General features: G+C 45.1%; 1 protein-coding gene across 2 annotated transcripts in view; it reads right to left on the bottom strand.

Annotated features, from left to right (window-relative positions):
- Positions 1-25,986, bottom strand: part of FAM169BP (family with sequence similarity 169 member B) — an 86,038-nt gene that overhangs the window by 33,284 nt on the left and 26,768 nt on the right. The window contains exons 2-3 of one of the 2 annotated variants that reach the window (XM_017973280.4): positions 25,270-25,403; positions 22,153-22,252 (exon numbers count right to left, since the gene is read on the bottom strand). In XM_017973280.4, coding sequence (XP_017828769.4) covers positions 22,153-22,252; positions 25,270-25,403 — 234 coding nt within the window. The remainder of the gene's footprint in view (positions 1-22,152; positions 22,253-25,269; positions 25,404-25,986) is intronic. The other variant, XM_078375993.1, reaches the window with a different exon arrangement.

The raw sequence follows: 25,986 nt of genomic DNA, 5'->3' as shown, positions 1-25,986 counted from the left end.
GAAATGACTTGCAGGCAGCCAGCTAGAAGGGGTTGAGGTGGGGTTCAGCCCTGGGCCACTGGACTCCTAAGTCAGTGCTCCTTCTAAGCTGGCTGGAGATGGGTCTGGCATTAAGAATGGGGTGAATCACACAGGGTGGAGGAGGTGTCTTTGGATGAGAAAGGCCTGGGGCTAAGATTCACAGGAGAAGGGCAGGGACATCTCCCCTCCTCCCCTGTCCCCTACCCCAAGCATCCCCAAGGCCTGCTGACTCTGCCTCAGAAGCAGCCCTGGCACCATTCCAAGGGTAGACATGGGCCCTGCTGCTCAGCAAGGGAGACCTGGACACGACTTCAACTTCACTAAGCCCCACACTCCTTATCGGAGTTGCCCAACCAATCACCCCAGGTGGCTGGGAAGTTGCCATGAGGCTCCCTACAAAAATGCCCAGCATGGGGCCTGGCACATGGGAAGTGCTCAGAGTCTACTCATCAATGAGTTGATTTCTCCTCCTCCCCTCATGCTGCCATCACCATGTTCCATCAGTTCCTCCCGCTGCCTCATACCAAAATCTATCCTCCTGGTTCCAGCCCCAGATTCCAGCTGGGTGAGACCACTACCATCTCCACCGATGGCTGAGACAGCCCATCACCCAATCACCATCTAATTCTCCCCTGACAATCCATCCCTACTGAGTGGTCGCTCTAAATCCCATCATGGTCTCTGCCCCTTGTCTCCACTTAGTGACCTTCCTTTCCTTGCTTAAAAACTACGTTTTTTTCTTTTTTAATTTTTTCCTATTTTTAATTTTCATGGGTACATAGTAAATGTATATACTTACAGGATACCTGAGATGTTCTGATACAGTCATGCAATGCATAATAATATAGTATCGGCTGGGCACTTAGGTCTGTAATCCCAGCACTTTGAAAGGAAGAGGTGGGCGGATTGCTTGAGCCCAAGAGTTCAAGACCAGCCTGGGCAACATGGCAAAGTCCCATCTCTGTAAAAAATACCAAAGAATTAGCTGGGTGTGGTAGCACATGCCTGTCATCCCAAATACTTGAGAGGCTGAGCTTGGAGGATCACTTGAGCCCTAGAGGTTAAGGCTGCAGTGAGTCTGGTTGCACCACTGCACTCCAGACTGGGCAACAGAGTGAGATTCTGTCTCAAAAAAAGAGAAAAGACAAAAAAAAATGGTGTATCTCTCCCCTCAAGCATTACATCCTTTGTGTCACAAACAATCTGATTCTATTCTTTCAGTTATTTTAAAATGTACAAGAATCACATTTTAAACACCAAAGTTACTCTGGTTGTTTTCTGGTGTCTTTTTTATACCCTTTGATCATCATTTTTCTATCTGTTTCTCAAGCCCAGTATCTGAGCCTGAGGGTTCCAGAAGCCACAGAATCACCAAAGAGGCCTCTTCCCAGTCAGACCTTTTTAGATGGAGATTTGGAGGAAAATGTGATGGAGTAGAAAACAAAAGCCGTTGAACATTTCACATAAGCCTCGAGAGTTTAAAACAAATGTGGATCACTCTGGGGCAGCTGCCACAGCCTTTCTCTCTATTCCTCTCTGCTACTGGAGGAGCTTCAGTAGAAAACTCTGTGAAGATCAAGCTACAGTGGTGTGATGGTTAATAGCAAGTGTCAACTTGATTGGATTGAGGGATACAGAGCATCAATCCTGGGTGTGTCTGTGAGGATGTCACCAACAAAAGAGACTAACATTTGAGTCAGGGGCTGGGGAAGGCAGACCCACCCTTAATCTGGTGGGCACAATCTAATCAGCTTCCAGCAAATATAAAGCAGGCAGAAAAACATGAAAAGTAGAGAGGGGCCTAGCATCCCAGCCTACATCTTTCTCCCATGCTTGGATGCTTCCTGCCTTCAAACATGGGACTCCAAGTTCTTCAGTTTTGGGACTCGGACTGATTCTTCTTGCTCCTCAGCTTGCAGACAGCCTATTGTGGGACCTTGTGATCATGTAAGTTAATACTTAATTAAGTCCCCTTTATATATATCTTGACATATATATAAATAATAAACTCACACATATATATAGAACAGAACTAATAGGAGATGTGTGTGTGTGTGTGTGTGTGTGTGTGTGTGTGTGTGTGTGTATCTAAGAGAACCCTGACTAATACAAGTGGCATTAGCCAGGTATTTTACATTAACTCTGCATAGCCAGCTCCTCCTCCCCAGAGACCAACAGCATCTAACCCACCTTGTCAGTTTCACGTGGGTGAATTATATCATCTCTGACAACAGTTCCAGAATTGATAGAGCCGGCTGGGAGCAAAGAGCCAATTAAATGCTTGACATCTGCCTTCATTTATTCAACTCAATTCACTTCCAAAATGGCACCTACTAGAACTTCCAGGAGCTTTACAAGCCATAAGGATTATTTTCCTGCTTAACAAGGTGAAGCAACAAAAGCTGTTGGATTTACTAATACGCTGTATTCCTGTAATACAGATGTTCAATCTGCTAATACAGTTTCAAACAAGAAATGTGTTATGACTTGGTGCTTATGTGGTACCTTGCAAGTTTCACGGTGCACTGCGGAGCATTAATTAGTCACACAAGTTGTCACAAATAAGATAGAACTGTTGTTATTTTCAAAACTCATGTTAAACTGCTAAGTATACATAACAATGAAACTGAAGTCCAATCACATATAACAGTTAAAAACTGCCCTCAGAACCAACTCTTGGAAAATAGGACCAGCCTTCTGGAGAGAAGCAGCTTTTGATCAATGAAGTATAATACCTCATCCAGAGAACACAGAAGAAAGACATGGTGGGACAGCCCTTGGATAGAGGCTGTCCCCAGCTCAGCAAGGACAAATGATGGCTCCTGGGATGCTGACAGGTGCCACAGAGCCAGCCTCAGGGCATCACTGCTGAGACCCTGCAGCCAGCAACCTCCAAGGGTTACAACCGGAAGTTACATTGTTGTTTTTAAAAAGGGTCCTGATCAGTCATCTCCACTAAGGATTAGAAGAGCCTGGACACCTGCAGGCGGATGCACTGTGCTAAGAGCCATCAGGAGAGCATTGTGAAGAGCCAGCCTCACCATGCCAATTTAATTTCCCTGCCCCCGAGTGACAGGTGACATGGACTACGGGAAGATGTCAGTAGTGGATTTTATTCTATGACACTCCAAGGTCTCCCAAACAAGTTAAGACAGTGAGGGCCCTAAGGCTAATTCCTAGAGGCCTGAATTCACCCCGTGCTCCACCTGATCCACTGAATTCAACTCTCCATGGCTGAGTTCCCCACTGTGTGACGGGTGCTGTCCTGGGCCCCAGGAGCTGATGATTAAGCCCTTGGAGTTGGGAGCCCACAGAGAAGGAGAGCATTAAATAAGCTACCCCAGTACAGGGCAGTGATGGAATCAAGTACTGGAATCAAGTTTCACAAGGACCAAGTGGAGGAGGTTAACTCTGTGGAGGAGAATTGGGAAATCATCCCCAGAAGCTCTGCTGACTCTGCATCGCTGGGTGAGGTTTCGACAGGCAGAGATGGTGGGGAGGGCTGATGCAGGTAACCTGTGGGCAGAGGCACAAGGCCTGGTAAGACCCAGGCCATGTTTCAGGGCATCCTAAGCAGCAGGGGGAGCTGGGTGAGGTCTAAATATGGGAGAGACTGGGCTGCAAACACCATCTCAGCAAAACGTCGGCTTCATCCACTCAAAAGTCTCTAGCCAATGTCAGCACCAGTGGGGAGTAAGATGACTCAAGGCATTTTAGAAAGGGCTCTACATACTGTCCATGGTATAGGAAAAAGAACTGGGACCTCAGAGCCAGACAGGGCTCAAATTCTGGCATCTCCAGTTACTACTTGCATGACCTAAACCCAGCCCCTCCCCAGCTTTGATTTACCCACTTGTCAAATGGAGACCACAAAATCCTCTTCTATTGTTATAATGCAAGGTAGGTGAGAGAGTTCATCTCACCAAACTGCTCTTCCTTTGGTGTCTGAAGCATTCTAGTAATTTCTAGAAAGTTCCTCCACCTGCTTCAACCATTGCTCTGGGATTACAATGAAGTATAAAAAAGCTGTGTAATGTTTTCTTTGTCAATGAGACAACAGAAAGTGTTCTGTAACACTCCGTTTCTCCCTGGGAGATCCCTGTCTAAACTATCTTTCTGCTCCGGTTTGCACAGAAATGTCTGTCTTTCACAGCTTGAGATCTGCCCATCCAATGGGTATTTCACACCACATTTCCTCAACCATACCCTTGTCTATCAGGGAGTTAAGCTGACCACAGCGTTCCTTGCTCCACCCTCCCAAAGTCATGGGCACACATCAGCTACGGATTCAGACACACAGAGGACCTCCAGCAAGATTTTTCAGACTTTGTGTCTTGCCTAAGACTTCTTAAAGAAGCCAAACCCTTTTTATATGATTTCTTAAGTCTATAAGTAATCAAAGCAATCCTTTTGAAAAAGTTAGAGTGACTTTTTCACAGTACAGGTCAGAGAGACCTGGTTGTCTGTCACCTGTCACCTTGGATGGATGGGCTGTGGCAGCTAAAAGTGAAGCCATAAGAAGGATTTTGAGGCCTTAGGCAAATTCAGCAAGGAGGAGTCTACTCAAGGAATTAAACTACACCTTGGCTTAAGAAACTTATACCCGGGCCTGGCGAGGTGGCTCATGCCTGTAGTCGAAGCACTTTGAGAGGCCGAGGCAGGTGGATCTCGAGGTCAAGAGATCAAGACCGTCCTGGCTAACATGGTAAAACCCCATTTCTACTAAAAATACAAAAATTAGCTGGGCATGGTGGCATGCACCTATAGTCCCAGCTACTCAGGAAGCTGAGGCAGGAGAATCATTTGAACCCAGAAAGTGGAGGTTGCAGTGAGCCTAGATCACGCCACTGCACTCCAGCCAGGTGACAGAGCGACACTATGTCTAAAAAAAGAAAAAGAAACTTACAATTTAAAGGAAGACCCGGAATCAAGTCACATCAGACCCAGGCTGTGTGCTGTGATATAGTAGCAATGTCCAGCAGGGGACAGTGGAGCATGAGGTTGAGCTTGCCGTCCCTCTCCACCTGCTTCAGCACAGAGATCAGCAGGAGGTATCAAAGCAGAGCACAGATCTGCTGGAGGTCATAAGTCTGTAGCACATGTTGCTTATCCAACCCACATGTAGAGCAGCTATCATGTGCAAAAGACATATTACATCAAATCAAGGAATTAAACTAGACCCTGGCTTAAGAAACTTACAGTTTAGAGGAAGACACAGAATAGAGTCAAATCAGACCCAGGCTATGTGCTGTGGGCGGGCTGGAAGGAGAAGAAGGTCATTTGGACTGAGTGACAAGAGAGTCTCCAATGGCAACTGACCTAACCAGGTGGGAAGTATGAGTCAGGCTGAAGTAAGGGGAGAAGGCCCTGCCAGGTGTGGGAGGTCACAGGGCTGTAGAGATGTGACAGGCAAGGACAGAAGATGCAGTCTACCAGAGCCACAGGCATTCAGAGTGATGAGGAGGCAGGAGGAGGCCGGTCAGGGAGGCTGTGAGGGCCAAACTCTGGACAGCCACTAGGCTTCAGAAAAAGATAGCAACATGAACCAGTTACTGTTTTAAAATAATACTGTTGACCACCACGGCACGACCAAGCACTCATCAAGCGCCTGGCACAATGTCAAGGACACATGCAGTATCTCATTTTTTGCCTTTATTATTTTTAATTGACATATAATTTCACATATTTATGGGGTACGTGTGATATTTTGATACATGTACACGATATGTAATGATCAAATCGGGGTAATTAGCAGACTCAACACTTCAAACATTTATTCAGGACATTGAATGTGTTGGAGACGTTCAAAATCCACTTTTCTAGCTATTTGAAAAACATAATTGTTGTTAACTGGAGTCACCCTGCAGTGCTATAGAAGCCTAGAATGTATGTTTCCTATCGACCTGCACTTTGCATCCATTAACTAGCCCCTCCCTCTCATCCCCCAACATGCTTCCCTGCATCTAGTAACCACTACTCTACTCTCTACTTGTATGAGCTCAACTATTTTAGCTTCTACAGATGAGTGAGAACATGTGGTACTTGTCTTTCTGTTTTCCCTTTTTTCATATTTTGACATAATGTCCTCCAAGCTCTTCCATGTTGCTGCAAATTACAGAATTTTGTTCTTTACATCTAAATAGTATTTCATTGTATATACATTTTCTTTATCCATTCATCTGCTGATAGACACTTAAGTTGATTCCATATCTTGGCTATTGAGAATAGTGCTACAGTAAACACGGGAGTGCAAACATTTCTTCAACATACTGATTTTATTTCCTTTGGATATGTACCCAGAAGTGGGATTGCTGGACCATACAGTAGTTCTATTTTTAGATTTTTGAGGAGCCCCCATACTGTTCTCCATAACGGCTGTGGTACTTTACATTCTCACCAATAACATACAAACATTCCCCTTTCTCCACAAACTCACAGCATATGTTACTTTTTGTCTTTTTCACAATAGCTGTTCTTTTTTTTTGAGATGAAGTTTCGCTCTTGTTACCCAGACTGGAGTGCAATGGCACAATCTCAGCTCACCACAACCTCCGCCTTCTGGGTTCAAGCAATTCTCCTGCCTCAGCCTCCCGAGTAGCTGGGACTACAGGCGCGCACCACCATGCCCAGCTAATTTTTGTATTTTTAGTAAAGACGGGGTTTCACCTTGTTGACCAGGATGGTCTCGATCTCTTGACCTCGTGATCCACCCACCTCGGCCTCCCAAAGTGCTGGGATTATAGGCGTGAGCCACTGTGCCCTGCCACAATAGCTGTTCTAACTGAGGTAAGGTGATAGCTCACCATGGCTTTGATTTGTATTTCACTGATAATTTGCCATGTTGGGCATTTTTTCCACACACCTATTAGCCATTTGTATGTCTTCTCTTAAGAGATTTGTATTCAGCTCATTTGCCCATTTCCTAATCAGATTATTTGTTTTTTCTCTGTTGAATTGTTTGAGCCCCTTGTATATTCTGGATGTTAATCCCTTGTCTGATGACGAGTTTGCAAATATTTTCTTTGATTTTGCAAGTTGTCTCTTTACTCTGTTGATTGTTTATTTTGCTGTGCAGAAGATTTTTAGTTCATTATTTTCTCACTTGTCCTATTTTGATTTTGTTGCCTGTGCTTTTGAGATCTTCTCCATAAAACATCTGCTCAATATCCTGAAGCATTTACAATTTGACTTCCTCCTTTCACATTTAGATGACCTTTATTCCTTTCTCTTGACTAGTTGCTATAGCTAGGTCTTCTAGTACCTTTGAATAAAAGTGTTCAAAGTGGGCAACTTTATCTTACTCAAGATCTTAGAGGTAAAGCTTTCAAATTTTCCACGTTCAGTATGATGTTGGCTAAGAGTTTGTCATGTATGACCTTTATTGTGTAGAGGTAGGTTCCCATTATACCTAACTTGAGAGCTTTATCATGAGACGATGTTGAATTTTTTCAAATGTTTTTTCCGTGTCTACTGAAGTGCTAATATAGTTTTTGTCTTTGATTCCACTAATGTATCACATTTATTGATGGTATGTTGAACCATCTTTGCATCTAGGAGATGAATCCCACTTGATCATGGTGAACAATCTTCGTAATGCAATGTTGAATTGGTTTGCCAGTATTTTGTTGAGAACACGTGCAACCATGCTCAGCAGAGACACTGGCCTATAGTTTCCCTTTGTTGTTGTTGTGCCCTTGCCTAGTTATGGTATCAGGTAATTCTGGGCTCACAGAATGAGTTTGGAAAATTTTCCTCCTCTTTAATTTCCTGAAAGAGTCTGAGAAGAATTGGTGTTAGTTACTCTTTAAATGTTCGGTAGAATTCAGGAGTGAAGCCATCAGGTCCTGGGCTCGTCTTTAATGACTTTTTAGTACTAATTCAATCTCATTATTCACAATTGGTCTCTTCAAGTTTTCCTGTTTTTCTTTGGTTCAAACTTGGTAGGTTCTATGTGTCCAGAAATACATCTGTTTCTGCTAGCTTTTCAAATTTGTTGTAAAGTTGTTGGTAATATTCTCTAAAGAACCTGTGTATTTCTGTGATATCAGCTGTAATTGCCCCTTTCCATTTCTGATTTATTTGGGCTTTTTTTCTTTTTTTCTTTGTTAGCCTATGTAATTGGTTGTCAATTTGGTTTATCTGTTCAAAAAACGAACTTGTATTTGTTGATCTTTTGTATTTTATATAGTCTCAATTTATTTTATTTCTGCTCTCCTCTTTATTATTTTCTTCCCTCTGCTTGTTTTGGGTTTGTTTTGTTCTTGCTTTTCTAGTTCCTTGAGATGCATTGTTAGGTTATTTGAAATCTTTCCACTTTTTTGATGCAAGTGTTTATTGATATAAACTTCCCTCTTAGAACTGCTTTTGCTGTCTCCCACAGGTTTTGGTATGTTGTGTTTCTATTTTCATTTGTTTCAATAAACTTTTAAATTTCCTTCATAGTTTCTTCATTGACGCCTTGGTCATTCAGTAACATGATGCTTCATCTCCATGTATTTACACTATCTCTAACATTCCTCTTATTGATTTCCAGGTTTATTCCACTGTGGTCAAAAAAGATACTTAATATGATTTCAATTCTTTTAAATTTGTTTAGACTTTTTCGTGGCCTAACATGTGGTCTGCGCTGGAGAATGTTCCATTGCTGATGAAAAGAATGTGTATTCTGCAGCTGTTGGATAAAATGTCCTGTAAATATCTGTTAGATCCATTTGGTCTAAAGTGTAATTTAAATAGAATGTTTCTTTGTTGATTTTCTGTCTAAATGATCTGTCCAGTGCTGAGAGTTTGGTGTTGAAGCCTCCACCTATTATTGTATTAGAGTATATATCTCCCTTTATGTCTAATAATATTTGCTTTATATATCTGGGTATTCTGGTGTTGGGTGAATATATATTTATTATTGTTACATCCTACTGCTAAGTTAACCTCTAACTTTCTTAAGCTCTTTTTTACCATTTTTTAATTAAAGTCTGTTTTATCTTAGCATAACTATTCCTGCTTGCTTTTGTTTTCTGTTTGCATAAAATATCTTGAAATTTCAACTCTGCACTTTCAGTGTATATGTGTCTTTACAGGTAAAGTGAGTTTCTTGTAGGTACCATATAGTGGGTCATGTTTTTCACCCATTAAGCCAGCCTATATATTTCACATAGAGAATTTAAGCTGTTTACATTCAAGGTTATTATTGATAGGCAAGGACTTATTCCTGTCATTTTGTTTCCTGGTTGTTTTGTATATAATTTGTTCATTTATTCCTCTCTTACTCTTTATAATTGTAGTTTGATGGTTTTCCATAGTGATAAGATTTGAATCTTTTGTCTTTCTCTTTTGTGAATCTGTTCTCCCAGTGATTTTTATATTTTTGTATGTTCTCATGATAGTGATTATCATCTTTTTGCCTCCAGATGTGGGACTCCTTCAGCCTTTCTCGTAATGTCAGTCTAGTGTGACATACAAAGTTTTGCTCGTCTGGAAAAGACTTTAGTTCTCCCTTATTTCTGAAGTATTCTTGCTGACAATTTTCTTTTTCTTTCAGCATTTTGAATATATTATTCCGTTCTCTCCTGACCTATTAGGTTTCTGTGGAAAACTCTGTTAGCCTAATGAGGATTCCATCACATATGACTTGATGTTTTTCTCTTGCTGTTTTTGGAATTATCTCTTTGTCTCTGACTTTTGATAATCTGGCTATAACATGCCTCAGAGAGGAAATCTTGTGGCTGAATCTATTTGGGGATGATTGTGCTTTCTGAATCTGGATGTCCATATCACTCCCCAGACTTAGGAGACTTTAGGTTTTCTATCCCTTTTCCCTTCTCTTCTCCCAAAACTCTCCTAATATGAATATTTGTTCTCTTACTTATGTGTCATAAGTCTTGTAGGCTTTCATCACTCTTTTTCATTCTTATTTCCTTTTTTTTCCCTCTGATTGGGTAATTTCAAATGACTTATCTTCAAGTTCAAAGATTTCTTCTTCTGCATGATCAAGTCTGCTGCTGAAGCTCTCTATCATATTTTTTATTTCATTCACTACATTCTTCAGTGGCAATATTTATGTTTTGTCCTGTTTCATTATTTATATCTCTGTTGAATTTCTCATTCATATTGTGAATTGTTTTCCTGATTTTGTTGAATTACATTGTATTTTATTTTATCTTTTTTAGTTTCCTTAAGATCATTATTTTGAATTCCCTTTTTGATAATTCATTAATTTTCCCTTTCATTGGTGTCTGTTACTATAGAGGTATTGTGTTCCTTTGGTGATATCAAATTTCCTTCCTTTTTCACATGTCTTATATTCCTATATCAATGTCTGTGTATCTGATGGAAGAATCACTTCTTTCAAACTTTCTGGAGTAGATTTTGTAGAGAAAGACTTTCACCTGCAGTTGCATTTTAACGTGCCAGTTGGGAAGAGTGTGGTGACTCTTTCCAGATAGGCACAGTGTTCTAGTCTCCATTTATTTGTGTTCAACATCAGGAATAACTGTGGGTGCCATAGTGGGCTAGGCTGTAGACGTTTGTGTCAGCAGCAGCAGTGGTGTAGGTTGCTAATGTCCTCAGTGTCAAGGGCTTCTGGGGTCCTCCTATGCTCATCTTCCCTACAGTAGTGAGACTCAGCCAAGGGGATCCCTTCTGGTGTCAGGTCTGACAAGGTCTACAAGTAGCTGCACTAGTGCTAGGTTCCAGATTCAGGTGCTCAGAGTAGCTGTGGGGCCAACATCCTAGGCTCAGGGTCCCATGAACCTATTTTGTCACCAGGTCTTGGGGTGTAGGTTCACGTTCTGTGGCAGGATAGGTTTAAGGTTGCCCACAAAGCCAGGATCTGTGAGTCTGAGGAATCTTCTAGCAGCTCAGGCCCACAAGGTTGCATTGTAGCTGTGATTCTACCTACAAGAGGCAGGGCACAGAACTGTCCCAACTCCAAAAAAGAAAAGGTGCTCTAAGGTTTGAGCCTGAGGAGCAAGGTACAGCTGCAACTTGGGAACCTGAGCCAATAGGGTTCAGTAGCAACTTGGGTCCCTACCCCATGGATAACGCACCATGCAATAGTGAATCTAGACACAGGGATAGTAGGGCTCACCAGTATTCCAGACCAAGCACAGGAGCAACAGGTACCCCAGAATGGTGGAACACAGCTGTCCTCTGGGCTCTGGGGGATGGGGGAATCTATGGGGTAGCAAAGCCATAACTCTACTCCCCAAGGAGATGGATGTCTCAGCAGCTCAGACTCTAGGGATCTCGTTCAGCTTCAGAAAAGCCAGGTACGAGAGTTATTTGGCCAGGAGAGCAGGGTGTCTGAGCTCAGTCACAGCTCTGTTTCTCTGGGACATGGGATATTACATCAGCTCAGCCCTGGATTGTGTAGCTGCTCAGGTCAGCCAAAGCTCTAATTCCCCATGGGACAATGTACCACTTCAGCTTAAGTCTAGGGGGTGTGACTGTTCTGGGTGGCCCAGGCACCATGAACCCGGTTGGGTCTCACTGGCTCCAAAGCCCCTGTTCTAGCAGTATGCCCCAGATGAAGAATAGACAAAAGATAAGATGGCAGAGCTGGGCCAGACCCAGGCATAGGCTAGCAGGAAGAGAAAGGAAAGGGATAGACGAGGAGAGATAAATCAAGGCACTGTGTTGACAAAGGAGAGGCCAGCTAGGGAAGATCTTAACAGAAGGAAAGCCTCATTCCTTTGCACCTTGTTTGACACCCAGGAACAAGGAAGGGACTTGCCATTTACTCGGCAAACCTTGACTATGTGCCAGGCACTGTCGTTAGCACAAGGGATCCAAGACAGAGATTGACAGGCCACCTGGCCATGACCACACACCATGGCAAGCACACTAAGATGTAAGAAGCAACCAGAAATGCACACAGGGGCTGTCTGAGAGGACTGGAGTCAGAGTACCAAGATCAAGCCTGGGCCAGAAAGATGGTGGTCAACTAGGGGACCAGTTCCTGACAGTGGAGGCTCTGGAGGCCAGGCAGACGTATCAGGCTTCATAAAAAGTCAGTAGGTGGGTCCAAGCAAGTAAGAGGCATGATCAGAGTATTTTAAAAAGAGAACAACTGGGCACTTTGGGAGGCAAAGGCAGGCGGATCACCTGAGGTCAGGTGTCCGAGACCAGCCTGGCCAACATAGCCCCAGAAAAGGAAATCCCATCTCTACTAAAGATACAAAAATGAGCCAGGCGTGGTGTTGCACACCTATAATCCCAGCTACTTGGGAGGCTGAGGCAAGAGAATCGCTTGAGCCTGGGAGGTGGAGGTTGCAGTGAAGCGAGATCACACCATTGCACTCCATTTTTTTCATATTTCATAAATATGAAAAAAATTTAAAAAGAGAACAGTTTGTTATATTGAGATGGGAGGAATTAGTCCTTTCAAAAAAAAAAATATTTAAACCAAAGGGTCATACTCTGTGTAATACTATAACGGTGGATACATGTCATTATCCATTTGTGCAAATCCATACAACACCAGAATGAACCCTAATGTAAATGATGGGCTCTGGGTGATAATGATGTGGCAATGTAGGTTCATCAATTGCAACAAATGTCCCATTCTGGTGGGAGATGCTGACCACTGGGGAGGCTCTGCACGTGTGGGGAAAGGGGGCATATAGGACATCTCAGTACCTTCCTGAGTCTGAAACTGTGAAACCTAAAGCTGTGACGCTAAAACTGCTCTAAAAAGATAGTCTTAAAAGGAAAAAAAAAAGGAAGTTCACACTGACTGAGGGTGGAGCTTGGAATAGGATGGGGGCAACGCTGGATGGAGAGAAGGCAATGGGAGGCCGTGGGATGCAGCCAGAAAGTGAGGTGGGCTGCAGCAGTCATGCTGACTGGGACGGAGGTACTGGGGAAGAGAGACGGGCTGGGAGTTGGGCTTGTTCACAGCAGAAAGAAGAGGGTAGCAGCGAGGGCAGCCAGCCCTCAAGCTTCCGCAGAAGGATGCAAGTGCCTTAACCAGGAGGAAGCAAAGAGGAGGAGGAAGAGGAGGAGAGTTCAGGCTGCAGTTTCCAAATGCCCGATAGAGATGGCAAAGTGAGCCTGGCCAGCAGGCAGCTGGATACATAGCCAGGAACTGGGAAGAGAGAGAGAGAGGAAGGGTCCATGTCCCATGCCATCACAGACACAAAGGAGGGACCCATTCCACTCACACACATTTTAACCCCTCGAACTACCTGTAAATTGTTCATGTCTGGCCTCTGATCTGGAAGGGGCTTCCAGTGCCCCTTCCTGCCCCCATTTGCTCCCCCGCCCATCACTCTCCTGGAGTCTAAGTCGCCACTGCCCCATTACAAATCCAAGAAATATGTAGTTCCACCAAAAAAGAACACGCTTAAACCAAAGTGACAGGCCATCTCCCCAAAAGCAAAACACACGTAGGAAAAAAGATGCTGAAAAGTTCTGGCAGAGGACAGCACACAAACACATTCCAAGGCATTGCATGACTTTTATGCAACATTGACCCAACTGGCCAATAATAAAAAGGGAGGGGAAAATATGGGAGTCAACCCAGCAACTGTCACATCGAATTACTCAGGCTACCCCTTCCATACAGATGTCTTCCTTAAAGACAAACACTTCCCCAGATGCCCCATGAACTTGGGCGCCTCTTTGCCACAGAGAAGGAAACATCTGGTTTGCAGTAGATTTGCATCAGCCTCCCTGTGTTTCTCAGGCCTTTCTTGCCATAAGCAATTTTGTTTTCATGAGTCTAGATTTTAACTAGAGGAAGATGGATCGAGGTGGGGTGCCTGGATCTGGAGGTACAGCTGAACTGCAAGGTTTTGGGAACAAAAAAAACCAACGTAAAGCTAGTACATCTAGGAAGGGAGTCTTAAAATCACCCACTGGGCCGGGCACGGTGGCTCACACCTATAATCCCAGCACTTTGGGAGGCTGAGGCGGGTGGATCACGAGGTCAAGAGATCGAGACCATCCTGGTCAACATGGTGAAATCCCGTCTCTACTAAAAATATAAAAAGTTAGCTGAGCACGGTGGCACGTGCCTGTAGTCCCAGCTACTCAGGAGGCTGAGGCAGGAGAATTGCCTGAACCCAGGAGGTGGAGGTTGCGGTGAGCCGAGATCACGCCATTGCACTCCAGCCTGGGTAACTAGAGCGAAACTCTGTCTCAGAAAAAAAAAAAAATCACCCACTGAACCAAGGCAGGCTTGGCACATTTCTTAGGTTTGGGGGAAGCAAAGAGAGATGCAGACAGCCCCCAACTGTGGTGGCAAAACCTCCTGTGTGCCTCCCAAAGGCAACTCACCCCCACTATACCAAGCCCAAGGCTCCGTCCTTGCCACTCAAAATATTTTCCATGAAGCTTCTCTGTTTTCCAAATACCATTAGTCCCTTGGTAAGAATGTGGGATGCTGTTTTCCCCTATGTTTAAATCCAACTCACAGTAAGTGCCATAAAGGGGGAAATCCCAAACTCTAGCCAACATGGCCTTCCAAAACATTTTGCTGTCCTTGTGAATAGCCAGCCCTTCAATCTATACCCTATTAAGTTCCAAGGAAAACAAATCTCTCTGTTCTTAGCATGGGGCTCCCTTAGGTTGTGTAAGAAGTGGCTTGGGTCACTACTCAACCTGGGGGCCACCTAACACTGGCCAAACATCCATGGCCACATGGGCACCTTAGCTGCACAGAGATGCAGGTATTTCGGTGGAGCCTGAGTATCTGGTCAGAGCTCTTTCCCCCCACACCTTCAAACCTACTTAAGCGGGGCTCTGCCAATGTGGAGGGTGGGATTTGACCTGCCTTGGACTGACGTTTCCCTTTGCCTGATCCAGAAGGAAAGCACAGACTGAAACATAAAGATACCATGTCCACACACTCACGGCAGTCATGTTTACAGGGTGCCTGCTAACCAGGTGGTCCCTGAAGCAGGCTCCGGGAAATCTCCACTCTGCATCCTTTGTGTTCATGAGTATGCGGGGCCATCACACTTCAAAGCCAGAAAAAACGCAATTGCTGCTCCACATGACGAAACACAGACTTCACTAGGTCAGCGAACCTCTTGCCCACTCCCACCACCCCAGCTGTTCTGTGGTTTTGTTTGTTTGTTTGTTTGTTTGTTTTTTCACTAGATATACACAAACTGCCCTCATCCTGCTAGTCAGTGCTGCATTGAACCCATCTATCTCACCAGAGAACCCAGCCTCTCCCTTCAAGGCCCACCAGCAGGGACCCGGTGCTGCTCTAGCTGGGCCCCCTTCTATAAGTCTGAAATTCACAACCCCCACCTTGCTTCCAGCCCTCTGTCCTTGACCCATCTCCAAAATCTGGGTAGCCTGCATAGCAGACAGGAGCAGCCCAGACAGGGCCTCCTGGCCTGGAGGAAGTTCCCCGAAGCACCTAAGGCACAGCTCTCTTTCCCTCCCACCCTCCAGACTACCACCTGCCCCCCACCCCCGCACAGCCCAGAGAGGTTCTGGCCAGAGCCCCACCATGTTGCAACCTCCCGGCCCAGCGCAGCCACTCAGAAGGCGGCTACACAGAGGCTCTGGTTTCAGCTGAATATTTGCCTTGGCCCCTGCTGTCCCTGTAGGCTATAATGGGCATGCATTTCCAGGAAAAAATCATCATTTTTTGATTCCCTGCTTGTTTTTCTCTGGGTGCACATGATGTGCAATCACCAAAAACTGTAAATCGATTAGCAGCCATTTGAAGGCTGAGTGCTATGCTTGGTCACAAAACGTCCTGAGAGTTGGCTGGAGGGATAGATGGTCTAATAAGGGAAGTCAACAATGGATTTTCTTCTCCCTCAGCGTCTTGATTTCTGCTTCTCAGCCCAGCCACCTCCCCATCCCACGTCTCTCCCATGCAGAGATCTAACTAATATTTGGCAAACACCCTCTAGGGATGCTGGCTACCAAAAAGATATAAGTGGCAGGACCTCTCCCTTTAGAGAGGTTATACTCTTCTGAAGAAGGTCAACCACAGGCAATGGCTGGGTGAGGAATCACGACTGGTGATAACTGCAAGGTGCTATGTATGCCCCACAATGCAGACACCTACAGCACAGGTCCCCACCCAGGTGGAGGATCCAGGTCAGGACCCCTCCTCTAGCTACCAAATCTTACTTCCCCCTGCTTTTGCTGTTCCACGGACCCTTCAGATGGGAGCTCAAGTTGACCTTACCCTATGCTTTTTCTCCTAGATAACTGAGCATGGTCAGCACCACCACCAAGCCATGCTGAAACCTTCCTCACCACTGCTTTCTCCAACCTGTTCCCCCTGCCAGGCAAGCCCCCAGCATCTCCGCCCAGGTTACCAGCAGCCTCCCCAAGATTCACTGGCATGTCCTTCCTTCTATCTGTCCTTCCTTCTAATCAAGGGCAGGGCGTTTTGCCAACATGGTGAAATCCCATCTCTACTAAAAATACAAAAATTAGCCAGGTGTGGTGGCACATGCCTGCAGTCCCAGAAATGAGGCTGAGGCAGGAGAATCACTTGAACTTGGGAGGCAGAGGTTTCAGTGAGCCAAGATCATGACACTGCATTCTAGCCTGGGGAGCAGCAAGACTGTCTTAAAAATCAAAAAGAAAGAGAATGCATGCCTTCAAATGACACAAACTATACAGCCAGAAGAAAGAGCTAATATCACTGTATGAAAAAACCCACTCTAAACACAATGAAATGATAGACCCAAGTAAAATCTAACCAGAAAACACAGGCATAAATCTTCACGACCTTGGATTAAGTAATGGTTTTTTAGATATGACAGCAAAAGCAACAAGAAAAAATAGATAAAGTGGACATCACATAAATTAAAAATATCTGTGCTTCAAGCACCACTGTACTCCAGCCCGGGCAGCAGCAGGAGACTCCATCTCAAAAAAAGAAAAAAAAAGTGTTAGTCAAGCTCTAAAGGCATATTGGCAGGAAGCAAAAACATTTTCCTCAAAATACTAAAAATTAAAACCCAAAAGATCATCATCGTTTTTCTCCTTCTGAAATTCAGCTGCACCTCCTTAAAATCATCTTGGAAAACACTAGACCTAATGACTTAAACACTCTTTCAAACCATGAGTTTCTAGACCCCGGTGTTCCTTCCCTGAAGTGAAATAGCCCTAGTTTCCTTGAGCATTGCTCAAAAGGTTTTGAGTCCTCTCATCCATCATCCCCGCTACTCTCCAGGGATAAGTGCTGTTTGCTTCAGTCACAGCCTGAGCAGCACCAAAGAAAATTCAGCTATAATTAAGCTGGACCTATCCTCCCATTAGCACCATATCGTGCCTGCCTTAAGGCTGAACTAATGAGAGCCACTGTCTCTTTACCCAGAGGGCTTTGAGACACATCCCCTCCAGCCCATCCCTGATCAATTGGGGCTTTTGGATGGATGGCATGACATTTATAAAAGGAGACAGTTTGGATCGGCATAAAGAACAACTTTCTGACGATCAGTAAGAATCCAAGAAGCCAGGTACAGGGGCTCACACCTGTAATCCCAGCACTTTGGGAAGCCAAGGGGGTGGATCACTTGAGGTTAGAAGTTCAAGACCAGCCTGGCCAACATGGTAAAACCCCGTCTCTACTAAAAACACAAAAATTAGCTGGGTGTTGGCCAGGCGCGGTGGCTCACACCTATAATCCCAGCACTCTGGGAGGCCGAGGCGGGTGGATCACGAGGTCAAGAGATTGAGACCATCCTGGTCAACATGGTGAAACTCCATCTCTACTAAAAATACAAAAAAGTAGCTGGGCATGGTGGCGCGTGCCTGTAATCCCAGCTACTCAGGAGGCTGAGGCAGGAGAATTGCCTGAACCCAGGAGGCGGAGGTTGCGGTGAGCCGAGATGGCGCCATTGCACTCCAGCCTGGGTCACAAGAGCGAAACTCCGTCTCAAAAAAAAAAAAAAATGAGCTGGGTGTGATGGCACATGCCTGTAATTTCAGGTACTTGGGAAACTGAGGCAGGAGAATCACTTGAACCCGGGAAGCGGAGGTTACAGTGAGCTGAGATCGCACCACTGCACTCCAGCCTGGGTGACAAGAGTGAAACTCTGTCTCAAAAAAAAAAAAAAAAGAATCCAAGAAGAGTAGTTCAAAAACAGACTAAGCTTGTCCCTGGGGAAGTCCCCAAGTAGATTCCAACTGCTAAACCTCCACCAGAAGTTCCACCAAACAGGCCCCCCAACTCTGAAATCCATGCTTCTCTAACACGACAGGCAAAGACAGAGGAGGAACGAGCCAGGGTGCACTTCCTGGAGGAGACCGGGAGTCTTGCAGATTTCATGCCTGGGCTCTTCCCTGGGATGGTCCAATGCATCAGATTTCCCGCCATAAATCATTTCGTTCTCACACCTGTCTTGTAAAGTAGGGAAGCTGTTCCCATTTTGCCAACAATGAAACTGATGCTCAAAGAGGTTAAATAACTTATCCCTCTGCCGGTCAGTTAGCAGAGCCAGGATTCCAAGTCAGTTCCATCTGGCGCCAAAGTCCACATTCATCCTATTACGCTGCACTGGACACAGGAAGAAACGGAGAAGCTGAAGGTCATCATCTGATGTCAATCTGGAAGGCTAGGAGGAGTGGTTTTGATTTTATACAGAAGATCAGAAAAAGGCCACAACTTTGTTGATGAGAAAAGTTTTTTCATCTTTGTAAACATTTGAGCTCCGTTAATAATTAGCAAATGAGAATAACAAAACAAGGGGAAATGAAGTAACAAATAAGGAGACATAAGTGAAAGCTGAAGTCCTTGGGAGGCACAGAAGCAACCTAGGAAAGGAGGTTCCTGGCAGCCTTCAGCCATGTCCCCTCAAAGGACATAAACCAGCTTCTATGCAGAGAAGTATCCAGGAAGAGGCTGCCAGGAGCCACGGGGACAAGGGCACCTGCTTCTCAGCCCTGATCTATGGAAAGTGCTGTCACAGTTTCTTAAAGGGGAAAGTTGGAAAGCTTCACTACTTACATCGTAACAGCAGATGGCCACTAACGATGACCATTTACCACCGGGGAATTCACAATTCCAGGATGTTTTTCATTTGCTTTCGGAGTTACTGGAAGTTACTGTGATGGATTCAACCACCTTATCAATAATTAACTCGTACCCAGGGCTGACCAAACAGCTTCTGATTCCTTCAACTTCCGTTGAAACAAACAAACATGCACAGCCTTCACAAATAGAACTTCTCCAAGAAAGTGACAAAGGAAGCAGCGATAGCATTCTCCACTGTCACAGCTAAGCAAAGAGGGGAGGTGACACATTTGTCAAAGCTGTGAAGAGGGTCCCTGACACCATCGGCTGTTGTACAGTCCACATGCTTCAAGCCACAAGACATGCTCTGGAAGTGTGTGATGTGTTTGGGAGAGAACTCGTGTGCTTCCAAATCCCTGATTAAAGAGCATGGGGCTCCAGGAACACCTGAGTGCGGTTTTTGAAACCATGCAAAATCACAGCCAACACAACTGAGCCCGCAGCAGTAGGAAAACATTTCGAAATGTTATTTAAAGTGCTATTATATATAACGAAGGGTCCATAGTGAGATGTCTTGGAGCTTATGAATATTTATTATAGTACATTCTTGAAAACAAAAAAAAAAAAATTAAGTCCAATACAAATGAGAAACAGATTTATAAGAGTCAGTCATGTGTTTACATTATGCAAATTGTAGTTAAAGACCTATAACCAGAATATTGTTAAATGCCTAAAAGGGGGTGGTGGGGCAGCTGATTTGTGAGCATTTTCTTAAAATGGGCAAACAATATTCTTAGAGTTTTTGACAATCTGTGCACTGAAGGGTTCATGTGGGAACATCTTGTTAACTTTCAGCAACTTGGTGGTGGAGTCACAGATCCAAGGTAAGATCAAAGGCCTGAGGTTCTCACAGCCCCTTCGCCCACAACAGCCAAGGCTCCACCACATGGAGGTAGGAGATACCTTGAACCTTGACAGAAAGCGCTCACACACATCTCAGCTGCCTCCAGCCCTGAAGAGAGGAGGAGGCTTTGCTAGCACAGTGAAAACTCCCACACAGCTAGCTAAGCACACTCGAGTTTCATGTTCAGCAGAGACAGAGGCCTTGGGGATGTTGCAAAAGAGCCTGCCCCAGAGACCTCACCTTGAGCTGTTACACGCCCTAAGCGGGGCATCCTCTGAGTACAGGTCCCAGACAGACATGCAGGTGACAGGAAAAGTCTATTTCTAAGGAAGATGGAAGCTGAAGGAGTCCCCCCTCCCCTTTGCAGATAGAGTAAAAGGCCCATAACCACAAACTTCACCAGACACCACATCATGGAAGGAGGGCTGACCAATAGTATTAGTCTGTTTTCACACTGCTGATAATGACATACTCGAGACTGGGTAATTTGCACAGAAAAAGAGGTTTAATGGTTCGCAGTTTCATGTGGCTTGGGAGGCCTCACAATCACAGTAAAAGGCAAAAGGCATGTCTTACATGGCAGCAGGTAAGAGAGATTGAGAGCCAACCAAAAGGGAAAACCCCTTATAAAACCATCATATCAGCCAGGTGTGGTGGCTCACACCTATCATCCCAGCACTTTGGGAGGCTGAGGCAGGTGGATAACCTAAGGTCAGGAAATCAAGACCAGCCTAGCCAACATGGTGAAACCCCATATCTACTAAAAACACAAAAATTAGCTGAGCATGATGGCACACACCTGTAATGCCAGCTACTCGGGAGGCTGAGACAGGAGAATCGTTTGAATCCGGGAGGTGGAGGTTGCAGGGAGCCAAGACAGTACCACTGCACTCCAGCCTGGGTGACAAGAGTGAAACTCCATGCCCCCCAAAAAATTAAAAAATAAAACCATCAGATCTATAAGACCTATTCACTACAACAAGAACTGTATGGCAGAAACTCCCCTCATGATTTAATTATCTCCTACCAGGTCCCTCCCACAACACCTGGGAATTATTCAAGATGAGATTTGGGTAGGGACACAGCCAAGCCATGTCACCAATTAAGATGTATTATTCTTTCTTATTAGGAATTACAGTCATTGTAAGAGATCTGCAAAATGCAAGAAAAAACACAGGTAGAATAGAGGAGAAAATGACTGCATAGGAATAAAATTAAACTGAGATCCCTCACTGAAATAGGTTGCTTCACCTCTTCTTAGGGAGAATGGACAGGCTGCACCCCACCTCACACTGCCCACTGCCAATGGCCCCCAGGCCCCTGCCCCAGATGCCATGGAGGCTAGTTTTCTCCAGAGGACTCACTCTGAGGATCTGAAAGCCAGCCACGAATGGTCTCTCCATAACACAGAGGAAGAATAAATGAGTTACAGATGATTGAATTACACCACCAGAGACAAAGCCACCCAATCATTACCTTGCAAAAAAACCCTACCAGGCCCTAGCTGTGTGGTCTCAGGCCAGTTACTCAACCATTCAGAGACCTCATGTCCTTGTCTGAATGTGGGGGATGAGAATGGTCCCCTGGCTGCACAGGGCCATGGTGATACTCCAACAAAAGACCCCACCCAGTGTTTCCAATTCTGTGCACTGTTGCTAATAAGAACAGCAAGCATCACCCTCGAAAGCAGCTCCAAGGATGGCTGCTGCAGGCAAGAGGCAGTTCTTGTGTCTTTAACACAAAATCAATATATAGATCAGATGAGGTGGCTCACACATGTAATCCCAGCACTTTGAGAGGCCAAGGCAAGGAGGATCATTTCAGGTCAGGAGTTTGAGACCAGCCTGACCAACATAGTGAAACCCCATCTCTACTACAAATACAAAAATTACCCAGGTGGTAGTGGCATGTGCCTGTAATCCCAGCTACTCATGAAGCTGAGGTAGAATTGCTTGAACCCAGGAGGCAGAGGTTGCAGTGAGCCAAGATCACACCACTGCACTCCAACCTGGGCAACAGAGCAAGATTGTCTAAAAAAGAACATATATATATAAACATATATATTTATATTTATAGATATATTATTTATATATTGACATATATATGTCAATAAACAGAAATACGAATGCACTGTTGGATCCCTAAAAGCTGAAAATAAATCAGTTCTGCTTTCATGTTCTTCCAAGTTCAGCCTATGAGCACAACCATCATCTCCTGGGGATTTGATTCCATCCGTTGTATATGCTGAAGTCAAGATGCCTGTTTTTAAAGTCCATTAATAACCACCAACCTGTCTTTGTGTCCTGGGGATTAACCAAAACCAGTATCTTGTGTTGAGGTTCATCACGGTGCACAGTGCAAAAGCAAACAGATGAAGCTTCAAGTTTCACCTGAAAAAGTCACGAAAATGACCATTTTGTTATTTCATCATAATACGGGCATGGGAAGTTATTTAACATTAATTAGCACAGTGTGCATTGAAAGAACTTTGTTGCACAGAACATGGGCTTCATTTGACAGAACACAGGCACCACGAACATGGAAACCTTACCCATGCTGAGCTAAACACACAGGGAATTTCAAAAAGTTCTTCTCTTATCTCCCGCCCAGCACATCTTTTCATCTAGCCACACACATCAACCTAGACTCCTATTAGTCGGCCAGTCGCCTTTCAGCTCTCCCTTCCAAACACTTCCTACTGTAACCACCTCTGGATCCCAATCCACCCACCTTGAGTCCAGTTCTTCTCCCAAGGTCCCAGAGGCCACTATATGGACACAGCCTGGGACATGCCCGCCTCCACTGGGATGCCACTCGGGATGCCCTGGCTCAGTCCAGCAAGCAGTTTCAAGAAATGCACACCTTTGGCCAGGCGCAGTGGCTCGTGCCTGTAATCTGAGCACTTTGGGAGGCAAGGTGCTTGGATCATTTGAGGTCAGGAGTTCAAGACCAGCTTGGCCAACATAGTGAAACGCCATCCCTACTACAAATACAAAAATTAGCCAGGTGGTAGTGGCATGTGCCTATAATCCCAGCTACTTGGGAGGCTGAGGCAGGAGAATCGCTTGAGCCTGGAAGGCAGAGGTTGTAGTGAGCCAAGACTGCACCACTGCACTGGGCAACAGAGTGAGACCCTGTCTCAAAAGAAAAAAAAAGGAAGAGAAATGTACATGTTCTTTGGTCCCTACAGGTCCAGTCCAGGCTCCCTGTCAGCACTGGGACAGAGAAGCTCAACTCTGGGCACCTGTTTGTTATATGAGAGAGGAAGCAGTATCTCTAATACTGAGATTGTCCGAGAGCCTTCTCTCAAGTACCTAGATCCAAAGCCCTCTTTGTGGTCACCAGACAAAATGGTCAATGTGCTCTGGTACCAAATCTGTTTTGAAAACCTAGGACAGGCCAGGTGCGGTGGCCCACGCCTGAAATCCCAGCACTTTGGGAGGCTAAGGCAGGTGGATCATGAGGTCAAGAGATGGAGACCATCCCAGCCAACATAGTGAAACCCCATCTCTACTAAAAATACAAAAATTAGCTGGGCGTAGTGATGCTCACCTGTAGTCCCAGCTACTCGGGAGGGAGGCTGAGGCAGGAGAATTGCTTGATCCTGGGAGGAGGAGGCTGCAGTGAGCCAATATCACACCACTGTATTCCAGCCTGGTGACTTGAACTCCTGGCCTCAGGTGATCTGCCCACCTTGGCCTCCCAAAGTGCTGGGATTACAGGTGTAAGCCCCTCACGCCCAGCTGAAACTTTCTTTTTTTAGAAAGTGAAAAAGCAGATAGGTATAAAGTCATTTCACATTTCTATCACATTAAAACAACTTAATTAGCTGTCTTATGTTTTCGCTAATAACACTAAAATTCTTCACTCACTGAGCATACTACACATTGGGGTGGGGTGAAAGTAATGTAATCCATAAATACATGTGAAACAAAAGCAGATGATAGAAACTGCCTCCTAATGTACTTCAGGGCTAACTCTTGTAATTCTACCCACTTCTGAGATGACCTAGCACCCCCACACTCCATGCCACCCGCCCCTCACCATCCTGGCTCATTAAGCCCCTAGCCTCGACCTAGCATTTGCCTTTTTTGCTTAACGGCCACTAGGGGGCGCTGGAAGCGTGTGAGGACCAGGACCTCCCTCTGCAGATCAAAAACGTGGAGGCTTTTTGATCACCGATGAGTGCTGGATTCTTCTGGGAGTGACTGCGAGCTAGCATCTCCAAAATCTCAAGGAAGCCACACAATTAACTGTACAAGCCATTGTTTTCATTGACTCAGGAACAACTTCAGTGCCATGAAACAAAACCCTGTCTTTCTCAAGCAGCTTTGCCCGCCAGATAACAGTATCTGGTAGGAGTGAAATTGTATCCATATAAAACAAGAAGACTGTCTCCTTCAGCAGATCAGCCTCAAATCTGAAAAAAAAAAGAGGGGGGCTGACGTAGGTTTTACCCAAGATTTACATATACTCTTTACTTACTGCAGGGAGGGAAATAATGATCTTAAAAGTAACACAATTCTGGCTGGGCACAGTGTCTCACGCCTATAATCCCAGCACTTTGGGAAACCAAAGCAGGCAGATCACAAGGTCAGCAGTTCGAGACCAGCCTGCCCCGCATGATGAAATCCCATCTCTACTCAAAATACAAAAATTAGCTGGGCGTGGTGGCACACACCTATAATCCCAGCTACTCAGGAGGCTGAGGCAAGAGAATCACTTGAACCTGGGAGGCGGAGGTTGCAGTGAGCCAAGATCACATCACTGCACTCCAGCCTCGGCAACAGAGCGAGACTCTGTCTCAAAAACAAACAAAAAAAAGTAACACAATTTTAATATTTCACCCACAATCTTACTGTTCTAACAAATGGTTTTCATTTCTCTCTGTTTCTTTCCAGTCCCTACTCACAATGCATAGAATTTTATCAGTGCTAAAAAATCAAAATTGTTATCACTTCATTCCAAATCACAAAGTTTTGGGACTAAATCAAACCTTGGAAACTGAAGGCCAACTAAACTTCTCATTTACAAATGGGGAAACTGAGGGAGCTGGGCATCACATACCGTATCTCAAAACAACACTATAGAGTATGTATTGTTATTGTCCCAGGTCTAGAGATGACACTACCAAGGCCAGAGAGATAAAGACACTTGCTCAAAGGCACACAGCTAGTAAGTGAGCGGTAGACATTCACACAGGCTGTCTGGCTCACCGCCTGGCAGCTCTGGACTCACACTCTGGACTCCAGAATCCCCATGCATGATTCATTCTTCTTCTCAGGGTGTGCTTATTCTAATATTCACCCCAGAAGGGCTTTCTTTTAATCTGTCATATTCTTTCAACAACATTCTACTCTGCAAATTAGATTTTACAGAGCTCTTTGACAAAGAAGATCACACTTACCTGCTCCCCAGTGGGAAGACAGAAAACCTCAGATGAGGCCTCACCTCCTTCCCCAAGTGCAGTGTAGCAAGCCAGGGCCGCTTTCCGATGCGCGTCAGGGTCATCGTCCAAAATGTCTACTGGGTACACACCTGCTGGGGTCAAAGAGGCAAGAAGGGACATTAGTTTGACTCTTTTGTAAAATGAAAGTACCATTTCTTGAGAAGTTGTTTAAAAAGTGAACGCTTGCTTTAAAAATTATGTTCACCTATTTTTTCTTTTTTGGAGGCGCGGTCTCACTCTGTCACCCAGGCATGATCTCAGCTCACTGCAATCCCCACCTCCTGGGTTCATGCAATTCTCCTGCCTCGGCCTCCCGAGTAGCTGGGACAAGCGTGTACCACCATGCCTGGCTAATTTTTGTATTTTCAGTAGAGACAGTGTTTCAGCATGTTGGTCAGGCTGGTCTAGAACTCCTGACCTCAAGTGATCCACCCACCTCAGCCTCCCAAGTGCTGGGATTACAGGCATGAACCACCACACCCAGCCATGTTCACCTTTTTTTTTTTTTTTTTTTGAGACAGAGTTTCGCTCTTGTTACCCAGGCTGGAGTGCAATGGCGCAATCTCAGCTCACTGAGGGAGCTGGGCATCATAGCTCCTGGGTTCAGGCAATTCTCCTGCCTCAGTCTCCTGAGTAGCTGGGATTATAGGCACACGAAACCATGCCCAGCTAATT

Source organism: Callithrix jacchus, chromosome 6 (genome assembly GCF_049354715.1).
Source record: "Callithrix jacchus isolate 240 chromosome 6, calJac240_pri, whole genome shotgun sequence".
Classification (NCBI taxonomy): Eukaryota; Metazoa; Chordata; class Mammalia; order Primates; family Cebidae; genus Callithrix; species Callithrix jacchus.
The sequence above is the reverse complement of the archived record's forward strand: the minus strand, read 5'-3'. Positions and strand labels throughout refer to the sequence as shown.